Source organism: Taeniopygia guttata, chromosome 14, assembly GCF_048771995.1.
Source record: "Taeniopygia guttata chromosome 14, bTaeGut7.mat, whole genome shotgun sequence".
Taxonomy (NCBI): domain Eukaryota; kingdom Metazoa; phylum Chordata; class Aves; order Passeriformes; family Estrildidae; genus Taeniopygia; species Taeniopygia guttata.
The window spans coordinates 14,151,811-14,166,968 of record NC_133039.1 but is presented as its reverse complement, the minus strand read 5'-3'; the positions used below and the strand labels follow the sequence as shown (position 1 = coordinate 14,166,968).

The 15,158-nt window shown below is 70.6% G+C and overlaps 2 protein-coding genes across 2 annotated transcripts in view; one reads left to right on the top strand and one right to left on the bottom strand.

The window, feature by feature from the left end:
- LOC100219950 (coronin-7) overlaps positions 1-6,627 on the top strand; it is a 38,542-nt gene extending 31,915 nt beyond the window's left edge. Inside the window, 17 exon segments of the mRNA XM_072935932.1 lie at positions 127-259; positions 337-512; positions 586-694; positions 796-882; positions 975-1,117; positions 1,188-1,292; positions 1,405-1,490; positions 1,564-1,705; positions 1,814-1,903; positions 1,976-2,092; positions 2,170-2,305; positions 2,412-2,503; positions 2,586-2,672; positions 4,682-4,766; positions 5,157-5,296; positions 5,664-5,729; positions 5,884-6,627. Of these exon segments, the coding sequence (XP_072792033.1) occupies positions 127-259; positions 337-512; positions 586-694; positions 796-882; positions 975-1,117; positions 1,188-1,292; positions 1,405-1,490; positions 1,564-1,705; positions 1,814-1,903; positions 1,976-2,092; positions 2,170-2,305; positions 2,412-2,503; positions 2,586-2,672; positions 4,682-4,766; positions 5,157-5,296; positions 5,664-5,729; positions 5,884-5,970 (1,881 nt within the window). The 3' untranslated portion in view covers positions 5,971-6,627.
- On the bottom strand, positions 6,573-14,793 carry GLIS2 (GLIS family zinc finger 2). Its single transcript, XM_030284582.4, has 6 exons — positions 14,533-14,793; positions 10,473-10,851; positions 9,858-10,034; positions 9,283-9,416; positions 8,640-8,758; positions 6,573-8,531 (listed from the first exon to the last, which is right to left on the bottom strand). Exons 2-6 carry the CDS (start codon positions 10,833-10,835, stop codon positions 7,744-7,746), a joined length of 1,581 nt encoding a protein of 526 aa, XP_030140442.4. The 5' UTR covers positions 10,836-10,851; positions 14,533-14,793; the 3' UTR covers positions 6,573-7,743.
- Positions 14,794-15,158: the final 365 nt, after the last annotated feature.

Below are 15,158 nucleotides of genomic sequence, written 5' to 3'. Positions count from 1 at the left end.
CCAGAGTGTGAGCATGGGGTGCTGGAAAAGTGCACTGAACGCTGAAGGGGTGGGGTCCCTGCTGCCTTCATCCCACAAGACAAGGCGAGGGTGCCAGCACCCCCTGCCTGGGTTTCTCTCCCCTAGGAAGCCAGTGGCTACTCCTCACCATCCTCACTGGCCTCGCCAGGCAGCACAGCCACCTCGCTCTCAGCCAGCACCGGCCCCTCCAGTGGCTTTGCCAGCAGCCCCAGCCAGAAGTCCCTGCAGAGCCTTTTGGGTGAGCAGGCAGCGGGGTGGGCTCGGGGTGCCCCACTGAGGGTCTCAGGGTGCTCACCCAGCCCTGGCCCGCCGCAGGGCCCAGCTCCCGCTTCCGGCACGCGCAGGGCCGGGCGCTGCACCGGGACCAGCACCTCACCAACCTGCGCGGGCTCAGCCTCACCACGCCGGGCGAGTGCGACGGCTTCTGCGCCAACCAGCAGCGCGTCGCCCTGCCCCTGCTCTCCGCCGGCGGCCAGATCACCGTCCTCGAGGTACCCCAGGGAGGTGTGGAGGCTGGCATGGTGCCGGCTGTGCCGTGCTGGTGACCCCCGATCTCGCCCACAGCTCTCCAAGCCCGGCCGCCTCCCCGATGCAGCCATGCCCACCATCCAGAACGGCGCAGCGGTGGCCGACCTCACCTGGGACCCCTTCGACCCGCGGCGCCTCGCTGTCGGTACGTGCGTGCCAGCCCTGCTGGGGCGTGCCCAGAGAGTCCCCCAGCTCCAGGGACTCAGATCACCCCATTAACAACTGCCCGTCCCCTCTGGTGCACAGCGGGTGAGGACGCCAGGATCCGGCTGTGGCGGATCCCTGAGGGAGGGCTGCGGGAGACCCTGCAGGAGCCTGAAGCTATTCTCCGAGGTGAGGGGCCTGTTGAGCACCCCACAATGGGGACAAAGCAGCCTGGTGGCACCCACAGCTGGGGACAACCACGCACTGCTGAACCTCACCAGGTCACACGGAAAAGATTTACTCCATCCGCTTCCACCCCATGGCATCCGATCTCCTGGTCTCCTCCTCCTACGACATGACCGTGCGGATCTGGGAGCTCAGCGCCGGGCGGGAAGTCCTGTGCCTGCGGGGACACACGGATCAGGTAAGGGACGACAAATCCAGGGACACTGAGAGGCAACTCTGGGACATTTGCACAACGTCTGTCTCTCCAGATTTTCAGCATGGCTTGGAGCCCGGATGGGAAGCAGCTGGCAACAGTGAGCAAAGACGGACGGATACGGCTCTACGAGCCACGGCGCAGCTCTCAGCCTCAACAGGTACAATCCCAGCACAGAGAGCTGGGGATGAGGGCAGGAAACCCTCCCTGTGGGCACATGACTGCACCCCCAGCTCTCTGGGAGCAGGCAGGGTGACCTTCACCCCATGCAGGAGGGCCCAGGTCCCGAGGGGGGACGCGGAGCACGCCTGGTTTGGGTTTGTGGCGGTGACTTCCTCCTGGTGTCCGGCTTTGACAGGTAAAGAGGGGGTCACATACCAGGGCAGGGGTCCCCAGGGACACTGCTTGCTCTCACTGTCACCTCCCCACAGCCGCAGCGAGAGGAGGATCCTCCTGTACCGGGCACAGGCCCTGCCTGAAGGACCCTTGTCTGTCCTTGGTCTGGACGTGGCCCCTTCCACCCTCCTGCCCTTTTACGATGAGGATACCAGCGTTGTCTTCCTCACCGGCAAGGTGAGGGCTTGCCCTCCAAAAAACCGTGGGTCTTCCTGCCTACAGCATCCCACAGTGTGGAGGAACCCTCCATGTCCCCTGACAGCCATCATCTCGCTCCATCCCTAGGGTGACACCAGAGTCTTCCTCTATGAAGTGACCCCCGAGCCCCCCTATTTCCTCGAGTGCAACAGCTTTACCTCCAACGAGCCCCACAAGGTAAAGGGGGGATATGCTGCCTGTCCCTGGGACCTGTGCTGCCAGGCCCCACTCACACCCCCACCCCACCAGGGCTTCGTCTTCCTGCCCAAAACGGTGTGCGAGGTGCGGGAGGTGGAGTTTGCCCGGGCGCTGCGCCTGGGGCAGAGCAGCCTGGAGCCCGTGGCTTTCCACGTGCCACGCGTCAAGGTAGGAGACGAGGGGGGCTGGCTGTGTTTGGGGAGGGGATGGAGGCAGGGCACCCCCTGAGCACCCTTGCCCTGCAGAAGGAGTATTTCCAGGACGATCTCTACCCCCCGACCCGGGTTTGGTGGGAGCCGGCCCTGGCTGCCGGTGCCTGGCTGGACGGGCAGGATGGGCAGCAGCGCCGCGCCAGCCTGCGCCCCGCAGACATGGTGCCAGGTGGGTGCAGGGGCTGGGTGAGGACCCCCCACCCTCAGGGGTGGCTGGGGGGGCTTTAGTCAATGGGGTAGAGCCCTCCTGCCCCGTGGTGACACCACTGTCACAGTGAGTGAGGCCCCCAAGGAGGCTCCCGCTCGGAAGTTCGTCCCTGCGTCCGTGTACCTGGAGGAGAAGAGCGACGAGCAGAAGAAGGAGGAGGTGGGTTCTGGGCTGAGCACCCTGCACTGGGGCCGGGGGCAATGCCCTGTGCCCCACGGCTCTGCCCGGCCTCTCCCCACAGCTCCTCAGTGCCATGGTGGCCCGGCTGGGCAACAGGGACGACCCTCTGCCCCAGGACTCCTTCGAGGGCGTGGACGAGGACGAGTGGGTGAGTGCGGGAGGGGGACCCGCGACCCCCGGCCGGGTCGCACCGGCCCCGCCGCGCTGCTCACCCCCGGCCTCCCGCAGGACTAGGCTGGACCCGCACCCCCGGGGCAGCCGGGACCCCCACCCGGCCCGGGGCTGGACCCGCACCCCCGGGGCAGCCGGGACCCCCACCCGGCCCGGGGCTGGACCCGCACCCCCGGGGCAGCCGGGACCCCCACCCGGCCCGGGGCTGGACCCGCACCCCCGGGGCAGCCGGGACCCCCACCCGGCCGGGGCGACCACGAGCAGCAGCAGCAGGAGGAGGAGGAGGAGGAGGAGGAGATGGAGGAGGCGCAGGGCCCGCCGCGGGCAGGACCCGCTATTAAAGCCGCTGCACCAGCACCGTGTCCTGCCGTGATCCCGGGACACCGGGGGGACACGGGGACCGGGAATGGGGGAGACACAGGGAACAAGGGGGCATGTGGACCGGGGGCGACACAGGGACAGGCTCCAGGGGGATACGGGCATCGGGGTGACACAGGATCGACAGTGGGGGGACACGGTAACCGAGCGGGACAGGAGGAGCGGGGCAGGGGTGTAAAAGGACCGGCCCGGACGTGGAGACCGACACCGGGGGACACGGAAATCGGCGATAACACAGCGATCCGGGAGACCCAGGGACCGCGGCAGGGGGGAACACGGGGAGCGGGGGGACACCGGCACCGGGATAGCGCAGGTTCCGGGGATGGGGGCAGACGGGGAGTGGGGCACACGGGGAGCGGGGGGACACCGGCACCGGGATAACAGAGCTTCTGGCGATGTGGGGCACAGGGACCGGGGCACACGGGGAGTGGGGGGACACCGGCACCGGGATAGCGCTGGTTCCGTGGATGGGGGTACAGGGACCGGGGCACACGGGGAGCGGGGGGACACCGGCACCGGGATAGCGCTGGTTCGGGGATGGGGGCACACGGGGACCGGGGCACACGGGGAGTGGGGGGACACCGCCACCGGGATAGCGCAGGTTCCGGGGATGGGGGCACACGGGGACCGGGGCACACGGGGAGTGGGGGGACACCGGCACCGGGATAGCGCAGGTTCCGGGGATAGGGGCACAGGGACCGGGGCACACGGGGAGCGGGGGGACACCGGCACCGGCACAGCGCGGGTTCCGGGGATGGGGGCACACGGGGAGCGGGGGGACACCGGCACCGGGATAGCGCGGGTTCCGGGGATGGGGGCACACGGGGAGCGGGGGGACACCGGCACCGGGATAGCGCAGGTTCCGGGGATGGGGGCACACGGGGAGCGGGGCACACGGGGAGCGGGGGGACACCGGCACCGGGATAGCGCAGGTTCCGGGGATGGGGGCACACGGGGAGCGGGGGAACACCGGCACAGCGCAGGTTCCGGGGTTGGGGGCACACGGGGGACACCGGGGCCGCGGTAGCCGCGCCCCACCCGCCGGCGGACCTCCCGCGCGGGGACACCGCCAGAGGGCGCTGTGGCCGCGGAGGGGCCGCTCCGCCCGCGCCGCCGCCGTCTCGGTGCCCGCCGTGCCCCTCCCCCGGCACGTGACCGCCGGGCGGAAGCGGCGGCGGGGACATGGTGAGAGGGGACGGGGACACCGGGACCGGGCGGGGGACAGGGACAGGGACGGGTCACAGGGAAGGGGAAAGAAGTCATGGGGAGGGGGACAGGGACAGAGGAAGGAGGACAGGGCCCGTGAAAGCGGAGCAGGGACAGAGGAGGGGGTCACAGGGCATGGGCACGGGGGACAGAGACGGGGACAGGGGACAGGGCCTGGGGAGGGGACAGAGTCTGGGAAAGGTATCGCAGGGCCTGGGTGGGGGCACAGGGACAGAGAAGGGGGGACGGGGCAAGGTCCGGCCATGACAGGAGTCAGACGGGGGCAGAGCAGAGCCCCGGGGGATGGGAGAGGTGACAGAGCCCATGGGGCTGTGCAGGGCCCAAGGGGAGGTGACAGGGCACAGGAGCCGTGGTGGCTGTGACAGCAGGGTGTCCCCGCAGGCCAAGTACCTGGCACAGATCATTCTGGTGGGGGCCCAGGTGGTGGGACGGGCCTTCATGCGGGCGCTGCGCCAGGAGTTTGCAGGTAGGAGCTGGGGTGCTGCTCCGTGTGCCCACGCTGCCCTGCTGGGCACTGCTCCACATCCCCACCCTTCCCTGGGCACCCCAGCGCTCCCCATCCCCTGCAGGGGACACTGCCAGGTTGTCACCGGGCTTCATCCTGGCACTGCTGCCAGGCACCCCAGAGGGCAGAGTGGGATAATCCCTGGGATGTGGCAGCCCCAGCCCTGCCTTGCTTGTAACAAACGGTGCCTGCCTGCTCCCTGCCACCTCCCTGGCACTGGGACGGCATCCAGATGGCCCCGGGGTGGCTGGATGGGGACAGAGGGGACAGCGGGGTCTGAGCACCTGGAGGTGCGCGGGCTGTGCTGCCTGAGGGCGGGCTGGCAGGGGACTCAGGCCCTGCTGTCCCCAGCGAGCCAGGCCGCAGCCAATGCACGGGGACGTGCCGAGAGGCCCCAGTCCGCTGCTGCCTCCAGGATCATCGGCATCAGCCTCCAGGAAGCTCAGCAGATCCTCAACGTCTCCAGCCTCAACCCTGAGGAGATCCAGAAGGTAGAGGCTTCCTTGGAGCCAGGCAGGGATGGTGCTGGCAGGGCCTGGCCTCTCCATGGGGGTGGCAGCTGGTCCTCCGTGCTGTCTTGGGCTCAGTTAAGCACAGCTTGAGGATTCCTGCCCCAGCTGGAGGAGCCCTCCAGACTCGGCCTCTGCATCTGCCCAGCGGGGCTGCTCAGGGAAGGGACGTGGGATCTCTGGAACTGCCCTGCTGGGAACACGAGGGCTCCCGAGGGGTGTCAGGCGGAGGCAGCCGTGTCCCCAGGATCACTCTCCAGCAATTCTCTGGGGAGTGGGAGGCTCACAGGGTTTGGGAGTGGGAATGGCAAGGCTGGGGGTGCCTCTGACCCAGAGCTTCTCTCGGCAGAACTACGACCACTTGTTCAAGGTGAACGACAAATCAGTGGGAGGCTCCTTCTACCTGCAGTCCAAGGTGAGCGCCGGGAGGAGCAGGGCTGCACCTTCCTTCCCCTGCCTGGGTTTTGGGACAGGCAGAGCCTGGATATACCCAGGGATGAGGCAGGGAGGGGAGGGGGCACCCCATGCCCATGTGTCACCCACCCCGTGTGTCACCCCGTGTCCCACAGGTGGTGAGAGCCAAGGAGCGGCTGGACGAGGAGCTGCGCATCCAGGCCAAGGGCGACAAGGAGAAGGGGCGGAAAGCCGAGACGTGACTCCTGCTCCCCGTGCCCCCCCTGCCCCTCACCCTTAACTTATAGGTAGCCAATAAACACCGTCTCCTCCAGCACTGCCTGGCTGCTCCACACCCGGGGAGGGAGCGGGGACCTGCCTGCCCAGCGATCCCAGCAGGGATCGGCCCCTGCGAGGGGCTGCCTGGGGGAGGAAGATGAGGAGGAGGAAGCAGCTGGGGAAGAAGGGGTGTCCCCAGGGCACTGAGGCTGCCAGGGCTCAAATGGCGCTGGGGGAGGCTGCAGGAGCTATTTTTGGTGGGGAGGTTGGATGCTCTTGGATGGAGTGCTTGGCTACCTTTGGCTCCATACCCTGGGAGTGCTGTGCTGTTACCTTCTCCCGGTGTGGATGGCTGCTGGCGCGGGGTGAGGGGCTGTGAGGGGACACGCTGTGGCTGTCCCCACCTGCAGCTCACCCCGCAGATCCTGGCAGGCTTTCACTGGTGCCAAGGCCACCTGAGCAGGAGCGTGGGGACACGGCTGGGGGTCAGGCAGGGCCAGCCGTGCCCCAAGGTCACACCCGTCCCCCCCTGCACCCCTCTGTCCCCAGCGCCGTTGGCACCACGGCCACGGACTGAAACAGGAACTTACTTCAACTTCACTTTATTGTTTTCTTAATAAACTTCCTCTCCCCTGGACGAATATAGTGTTACAGTCGTTAGCTTATCTCGTACTTGTGCAGTCCTTACACGCTACGCTAACAGCGATGGAGCCCAACAGGAGGAAAATAAAAACAACCCAGAAACTACGATAGAAAGGCACTTCGAGACCGTTAAAATACTGATGTCCTGGAATGTGCAACAACAAACCGATGAGGAGCGAGGAGACGTTTCACCGGCCGGGGCGGCCTGGTCGAGGGCCCGCAGCCATGCTGGGCCAGGGCAGCGCCGGGCGGCCGCCGGTGAGGGCAGGGAGACCGGCTCCCTGCGGGGCTGGCGGGGCTCCTTCAGCACGGGGGGCGGCAATGAGGAGACCCCCGGGCTCGGAGTGACCCGCGTGGGAGGGCTCCGAGCTGCACCCACGCTGCCCCACGGCCGGGGGCTCGCCCGGGAGCATCCCAGCGCCGCATCCCGAGGAGCGGGAGCCCGGCAGCCGCTGCCCGCATGTGCTCGCGGTGCGTGGTTAGGTATGAACGTAGCTAGAAGAGGGGCCGAGCCCCGGCGAGCAGCACACGCGGCCGTGTGCCTTGTCACGGGTGGGCCGGGGCGGCCGTGCGGAGGGAGCGGGAGGAGGCGGGCGGGCACCGGGCCGGCGAGTGCCCAGCCAGCTGGGGTGGGTGGCACGGCACGGCCGGGCACGGCTCGGGGCTGCGGAGCGGGTGGTCCCCCGGCTGTCACCCCGCTGTCCGTGCGGCAGGAGCCCGGGGGCTGCAGCCCCCCGCAGCAGCACCGAGGGCTCGGGCAGGGAGACGCCGAGTCAGCGGAAGCAGGAGAGCCCGAGCGGGTCCCTGTCGGAGCAGGGGGCTGGTCGAGAAATAAATAGCGGCGTATCCGGCTGCCTAGGGCCGGGGTGGGGGAGAGGGGGCAGGGGGACCGCCCCCCTGTGCCCCACCTGCCCCCAGCGCGGGGTCGCAGCCGGCCCCGGCCGCCGAGGGATTATTGCTTTTCTCAGAAGAGTCCGTTCTTCTTTCGTGACGGGTAAAAGCACGAGCGAGGCCCCGCCGGGGCTGCAGGGGGAGGAGGGGTCATTGCCCCCCGTCCCCAGGGAGCGGGATCTGCCCACGGGGCCGGCGGCTGACCCCGGGCATCGTCGGGCCCCTCAGTTGACGGCGGCGGGTTTGAGCAGCAGGGAGCCGGGGGGGATGAGCACCCAGCCGGGGGGCAGCGCCTCGGGGCTCGCCCCCGAGCTGACACCGGCCGAGAGGTCGAGCACGGCCCCCGGCAGCAGTGCCAGGCTCTCGGGGGGCACCCGCGGCCGCCCCGGCTCCGTCCTTTCGCCCCTCTCCTTCCGGCTCTCCAGCCCCTTGCCCGCCTTGGGCGGCCGCCCCTCAGCCCCGCTGCCCTTCTCCCCCTCGGCCTTGGCCCCGCCGGCCAGCAGCGACATGACGGGCAGCCCCAGCCCCGCCGCGAAGGGCGAGGGCAGCAGCGGGCTCTTGGCCAAGTTCAGGGGGCCGCCGTTGAGGGGCAGGACGGGGCCGGGCAGGGCGGGCAGTGCCCCCGCAGCCCCGCAGCCCAGAGCGCTGAGGTCGAGCGGCGCCGGTGCCAAAGGGATGGGCAGCGCCGGCAGCCCCGGCGGAGCGAAGAGAGCGGCGGGGTTGGGGATGACGAGCTGCGCCCCGTTAACGTAGGGCACCTCCGCCGAGCCCAGGGACGTTTTGGGAGGCGGATGGACCTTGAGCATCTCCGGGTGCTCGGGGGACACAAAATGGCCGTGGGCTTTGATGTGCTTGCGGAGGGAGCTGGGGTCGGTGTAGCGCTTGTGGCAGCCCGGCATCTTGCAGGAGTAGGGCTTCTCCACGTAGTGCGTGCGGGTGTGCTTGAAGCGGTCGCTGGAGTTGGAGTAACGCTTGTTGCAGCCTTCGTAGGGGCAGATGTAGGGCTTCTCACCTGCGGGACAGCACCGGGTCTGCCGGGGGGCACCAGCCCTGCCGTGTCCCCCGTGTCCCCCCGAGCCCCCCGCTGCCCCAGTGAGCGCAGCGCGGGGGCTGCGCTGACCTGTGTGCGAGCGGTTGTGGATTTTCAGGTTCTCCAGGCGGGAGAAGCTCTTGTTGCAGGTGGGGCAGCGATGCGGCTTCTCGTTGGTGTGCGTCCGGATGTGGATCAGCATCTTGTACCTGCCGGGATTGGGGCAATCACAGAGTCAGGAATGGGTTAAAGCTCGTATAATTCAAACCCCCTGTTTGGGCAGGGACACCTTCCACCGTCCCAGGCCCTGTCCAGCCTGGCCTTGGACACTTCCAGGGATCCAGGGGCGGCCACAGCTTCTCTGGGCACCCTGTACCACGGCCTGCTCACCCTCACAGGGAACAATTTCCTCCCAATATCCCATCTAAATCTCTCCTCTTTTCGCTTAAAACTCTTCACCCTTGTCCTATCACCATCTGCCTGTGGAAGCATCAGGGAGGGAATGTTAGGGAGGGAGGCAGACCAGACTTCCAGCACAAGTCCTTGTCCCCATGCCTCCGCTATGGGGAGGGAGAACAGGGACATCCAGGCCAGCACAGTCACCCAGCCCCTCCAGGACCTCGCAGCTGCATGAGAGGGACAAATGGAAGCTTCCCCTGCATATCCCTAGTGCTGGGTTCCTGCCTCCCCACAGCAGCCCCCCCAGAGATCCCCTGGAGCCCCCCATGCCCACCTGGCATTGAAGCCCCTGCCATGGCGGGCACAGCCCTCCCAGTGGCAGCAGTACCCCGCGTCCTTCTCGGGTTTGACGTGGAAGTCGTTGACGTGGTCCACCAGGTCTTGCAGGAGGTCAAAGAACTGGTTGCACTGTGGGCAGGAGGCTGGGGGTGAGGGAGCCCAGCAGGGTGGGCACCAGGGGGGCCAGTCCCCCCACCATGGCCAGCACCTGCCCCCCATGCCAGCTCTCACCTGCACCCTGTGTGCAGCAGCACCAGCATTTGGGGCAATGGAAATGGCCCTTTGCATGACCCCAGTCCTGTATCACCCCCCAGCATGTCTGCACAGCACCCACTCCCCACCAGCCCCTTTCCAGCCCTACTGTCCCTGCTTGGCCTCCCAGCCCCAAAGAGCTCTGCCATGGCCTTCCAGCCCCATGTCCTCTCCCCAGCCCCACAATTCCCCTGCGTGCCCCCCATCCCTGCAATGCCCATGTGGTCTCCCAGCCCCTCATCCACCACCTACACCCCCTCAAAGCTCCCACACACCCCCACCATAGCCCCCCCGTGGCCCCCAGCCCTCCCTGCTGACCTTGGACCAGCGGCAGACGAGCTGCTTGGGCAGGGGCAGCTCGGGGGGGAGCCGTTTCTCCTTGCTGGGGGGCAGGAAGGCGGCGGGGGGCAGGTGCAGGGCCCCCCCGGCCCCCAGCGGCAGGAAGAACTGGAAGGAGCTGGGGAGGCCATCGATGTAGCGCAGGGACTGGAAATCCTGGAGCAGAGTCCAGATGGAGGAGCAGTGGGGTACAGGGCCAAGCTGGATGGAGACCCCCAGAGACACCCCCGAAGCCCTTCAAGGGATTCTATCCAGCCCCCCAGGAACCCAAGAACCTTGCAGAGACCCCCCCCCTCCAGAGATCTCTCCCCTGAGATGCCCCCACTGATCCGCTCCCCAGAAAACCCCTAGATCTGCCACCTCTCCCAGGGACCCCAAAACCCCACAGAGACCCCCAGGAACACCCCAAAGAGACCGCCCAGGAGCCACCCCGGGGATACCTCTGGGGTCAGGGGCCGGGGGGGCCGGGCAGGACATTGACCCGGGCTGTGTGTACACCGGCAGCACCGGGCACGCTGCCGAGGTCGGGAGCACCGTCCGGGCACAGTCCCCACAGCTGGGGACACCTCGGGGAGGGGGTACGGCTGTACTTACGTGTGGGGTGAGGGGGCCGGGCAGGTCCCCGCTGCCCTGGCGCTCAGGGGACAGCGAGGCACTGCCAGCTGGAGACTCCCCCCCGGAGCGGGGCGAGAGGCTGAGGTCCACCACCGGCACGGCGGCCGGGAAGCGCCCATCCCGCGGCTCCACCAGCCTGGAGTGTCTCAGGAGCCCCGGGGACGGCGGGGCTGGCACGGCCCGGCGACCCCCCCGGCTGCCCCCTCGGCCATCCCCGGCCGGCGGGGTGTCCGGGCGCTGGGGAGCGCGGGCTCGGGGGCCGGAGGGGCCCCGCTTCTCGCGGGCGGCTCGCAGCTTGGAGATGCTCAGCTTGAGGTCCAAGGGCTCCTCCAGGGAATGCATGGTGCCGGGGTGGGCTCTGCGGGGGACATCCAGGGGTCACTGCACGGCCGGGAGGCACCAGTGCCACCCGGAGCATCGCCCCAGCCCGGCCCCATGGCAATGCCCGCTCTGCTCCGGGCCGGAGGACACGGTGCTGGCACGGAGACCGTGCCGTCCCTTCCGGCCACCCTGCCGCGGCCCCCTCCCGCAGCGGGCAAAGGGCAGGGCATGGCACCGTGCCCCCCCCCCTCCCCACCCACCCACCCCGGCCCTTCGGTGTCCCCAGTGTGTCCTCTCCGTGTCGCCGGCACAGCCCCTTGGCTCGCGACCAAACCTTGCCGGGGATTGCCAAATCCCCTGGGCACCCGCGGAGCTGGAGCTGTGGTGTCCCCATTCCACCCCCCCGATCCGTTCATCCATCCATCCGTCAGTCCCCGCGGGCCTGCCCCAGCGAGGCCTTTCCCAGCGGCAGAGGAGGGCGGTGGCGGCCACCAGCCCGGCGGTGACCCGGGCGGCCGAGCCCGCTGGCCCCAGCCCCGGAGGCGGCGGAGCTTCCTCCCCCGCCGGGGCCCCTTCCCCGCCGGCCAACGCCGCCGCTGCCGGGGCCGAGCGGGGGCTGCCGGCCGCACGGCGTGGCACAGAACGGCATGGCACGGCACAGGACACAATGCCACCCCGCTGGCTCGGCCGCCGCACATCTGGCGGGCAGCTGAGAACGGGCAGCTCGGTGCAGCAGTGAGCGCCCGAGCCGGAGCCAGGGCCGGTGCCGTCCCCCGGCTGTGCCCCCGCGGCCACCCGCATCGCCCAGGGCAGGGTGGGGGCGGCCGAGGGGCCGTGTCGGGGGGCACCCAGCACACGTGGCAGCGGGGGGGCCCCTCCATCCCCACCCCGCCCCGGGGGGCCCGTCCCCCGCCCTGCCCCGCCGGAGGGGCCCCCCGCGCTGGCGGGGGTCCAGCCCGGCTCAGACGCTGAGGAATGCGGAGGAGCCGCGGGGGGCATGGGGCCCGGGCGGTGGGGCGGGGGACCCCCCGCCTGCACCCCTGTGCTGGCCGAGGGGCCGGCCCCAAGGGGGGTTCCTGTGCCCGGCTCCCAGCGCGGGAGGAGCCGCCCCACGGCATCACCCTGAGCCTCCCGCGGCCGTGGGGTCAGCCCCATAGGCGGGTCCCTCCTCTTCGGTAAGGGGGGTCCTCGCCTGAGCATCCACCTCCTCCCGCCGCTGTGGAGGCTGCCCCATCTCAGCGTCCCATCTCCCGGGACAGGGACGCCGCTGAGTTTTCCCGGCCTGCCAACAGTGGGGCCATTCCCCTCTGGGGGGGCCTCACCCTGCACCCCACTGCGGGGTGTGCCCATGGGGTGTCCCCACCCTGAGTCCCACCACGGTCCTCAGGCTCCAGCAACCCCCAAGTGCCCCACAGCCTGGTGGCACAGCTCGGGGACAGACAGACACAGGGGCAGGACCCCACAGCTGGGGTGGCACAGCGGGACCCCCAGTCCGGGAAACAGGACGGGGGTGGGGGGGCTGGCAACCCTCCGGCGACGGTGGTCCCGCAGTGGGGCCAGGCGAGGCGTCACTGCTGGTCCCAGCACGACGGTCGCGTCCTCAGGGCTGGGAGGTTGGGGGGTCCCGGTGCGGGCGGTGCTGGGTGGGGACCGCAGCCATCCCCGGGCGGGCCGGGTGGGAAAGGGGCCTCCAGCTCTGACGCCAGGGCTCCCAGCGCGGCCGCGGGCAGGAGGCTGCCAAACCACGCGGCCTCGGGAAACGGGGCGCCGCGGGGGCCCCGCCGGGATGGGGACGGGGACAAGCCCTGCGGTGGCTTGGCCGGACGCCCCAGCACCTGCGGCCCCCGAGCGAGGCCCCTGCCCGCTCCTGCCTGCCCCTGCCCGCTCTCCCCCCATGGCCTCTCCTGCCCGCGCCAGGCGCTGCCAGCCCAGCCCCAGCCCAGCTTCCCCCCCGCCACACCAGTTCAAACCAGTCCGTCGCGGGGCTGGGCCCAGGGGCTTCCCAGTCCGGGTGGGATGGAGCCGGGGCGCGGGGGAGCCCTCCCATCCCCACCGGCCAGGCTGGGGTCCCCCGGGCCCCCCACACTGCCTGGCCGCCGGCACGGCTGGGGGACCCGGGGTGACCCCGGTGCTGCCGGCGGGGTGCCAGGTCTCCGGGCTGCTGGCATTGCCGGGGTGTCGCGTATCCCCCCCTCCAGCCCCAAACCCGCCAGGAATAGCACGGAGGGACCGCGGGCAGAGGCTCCCGAGGCGCGGTGGGCTCGGGGATGGCGGCGGTGCGGGATGTCAGTGCCATGGCCAGGGGATGGTGACCCCGGGGCTCGGGGAGTGGGAGCGGTGCCAGCGCTGCAGGCAGGGCTCGCTCTCCGCCGCCGTGGCAATTGGCAGCGGCAGGCTGGCACCGCCGCGACGGGGGGCAGTCCCCGGAGCCCCCCTGTGCCAGGGCAGCGTGGGTGGGTTGGCAGGATGCGGGTCATTGTCCCCACGGCTGCTGGCAGGACACGGGCGCCCGTGGGACCCGCCATCGCTGCAGATGGTGCTGCCACAGCCGCTCCTCACAGGAGCCCACCGGTGCCTGACGGGTTTGGGAGGGGGGTCACATCCTGCCGGTAGCTCCATCTTGTCAATGTGACCCTCCAGCACCCATCACCCCGTGCCAGCCGGGCTGCCAAAGGTGTCCCCAGGAGCGGACATGGCTGCGGTCGATGCCATGGTTCCCCCTTCTCCTGGCAGAGAGGGCTGACAGCAGCCCCCTGCTACCCCGGGAGCAGCCCCACAGCGGTGCCGCCAGCATCAGGGCCCCTGCCACCCCTGCCTGGGGACACAGCTGGAGCAGGCGGGGACAGCAGCAGGGTGGTCCCCAGCACCCAGTGGATCAGCACCCTGGGTGCGGCAGCACCGTGGGGAAGGGGCACGTGGGGACCCTGGCTGGGGGAGGCGGTGACAGCGGGGTGACAAAGGCATGGGGAAGGGGAGGTGTCCACTGGCTGCAGGGTTTCTCCATGCTGGGCAGGGAACGAGCGCCTGCAGCACTGCCTAGGGGACAATTTGTGGTCCCCGCTGCTGGCACCTCAGGGAGAGGGTCACACCGTCCTAGTCCCCAAAACACCCCGCAATGGCACAGCCTGGGCTTGGCCACCCCACGCCTCAGCCCCACGAGGCCGTGGGATTGTCACCCCACATGGTGGGGACTGTCACTTCTCATGATGGGGATCGGGAGGCCCCCGCGGAGGGGACCGGGGTGACGGGCGGCTGCCGGGCGGTGGCACCGCCGCCGTGAGACCGGGATGGGGACGCCCCGCACCCCCCACCCCCAATGCCACCCTTCCTCCCCTCTCGCGCCATGGGGACACTGATGTGTCCCCGGAGGTGGCCGCAACCGGGCAGAGCCACCCAGCACGTCCCCGCCGCAGCCCCCGCCCCACGGCCAAGGTCAGGACACCCGCCCGGGTGCGGGGGGACGGCGGGTGACGGCCACCCCCGGCTCCCACCGGGCAGCGGGGAAGCCCCCTCTTCTCATTTCCCTCGGGGGTGCGGCGGGGCCGCGTCCCCCCCGGACCCGCTCCATGGGCAGGGGGGCTGCAGGTGCCAAGGGACCCCCCGCACCACCGAGGGAGGCGAGGAAGGGGCTCCCCGGAGGGTCCCCCCTCCCCCCGGCGGTGGCAGCATCCTCCTCATCGTCCTCCTCCCCTCCGCGGTGCCCGGAGCGCGACCGTACCTGCGGCGGGGGCTCAGCGCCGGGCGGGAAGCGGGGCGGGGTGCGGGGCTCGGCGGAGCGGGGCCCCCCGGGGCCGGTGCCGGGGCCGGTGCGGGGCGGCCGGGCCGCTCCGCCACATCCGCAGGGGCTGGGGGCGGGGGTGGCGGCGGCGGGGCTGGGCCCCCCCTGCCCGGTCCCGGGGGCGGCGGCGGGGCGGGGGCTCTGCCCGCCGTGATTTATGGCCGCCCCGCACCGAGCGGCCCGGCCCCGGCTGCGGGCGGCGCTGGGCGGGGGCGGGGGCGGCCCCTCCCCGCCCCCGCGGGGGGCACCGGGGGGCACCGAGCCCCGCCCCGGGGGGGGGAACCCGCCACCCCCCCGCACAAGGTCACCCCGACGCTGCGGCAGAGCCGACCCCCCTCCCCCGCGTGTCCGTGTCCCCTCCGCCCGTCCCTCTCCCCCCCACCGGGGACGTGGCGGGGCGGGGGGCGGCACCCACCGGAGCCCCCACCTCGTACCGGGGCGGCTCGGGGAGGGAGGGAGGGTGGGGGGGGTCACACCGGGGAAACGGGGCTTGGGGGGGATCCCCCTCCCCGCGGGAGCGGCGCCGCCCGCCCGCCGCGTGACGTCACAGAGCGGGGCTGGCGTCA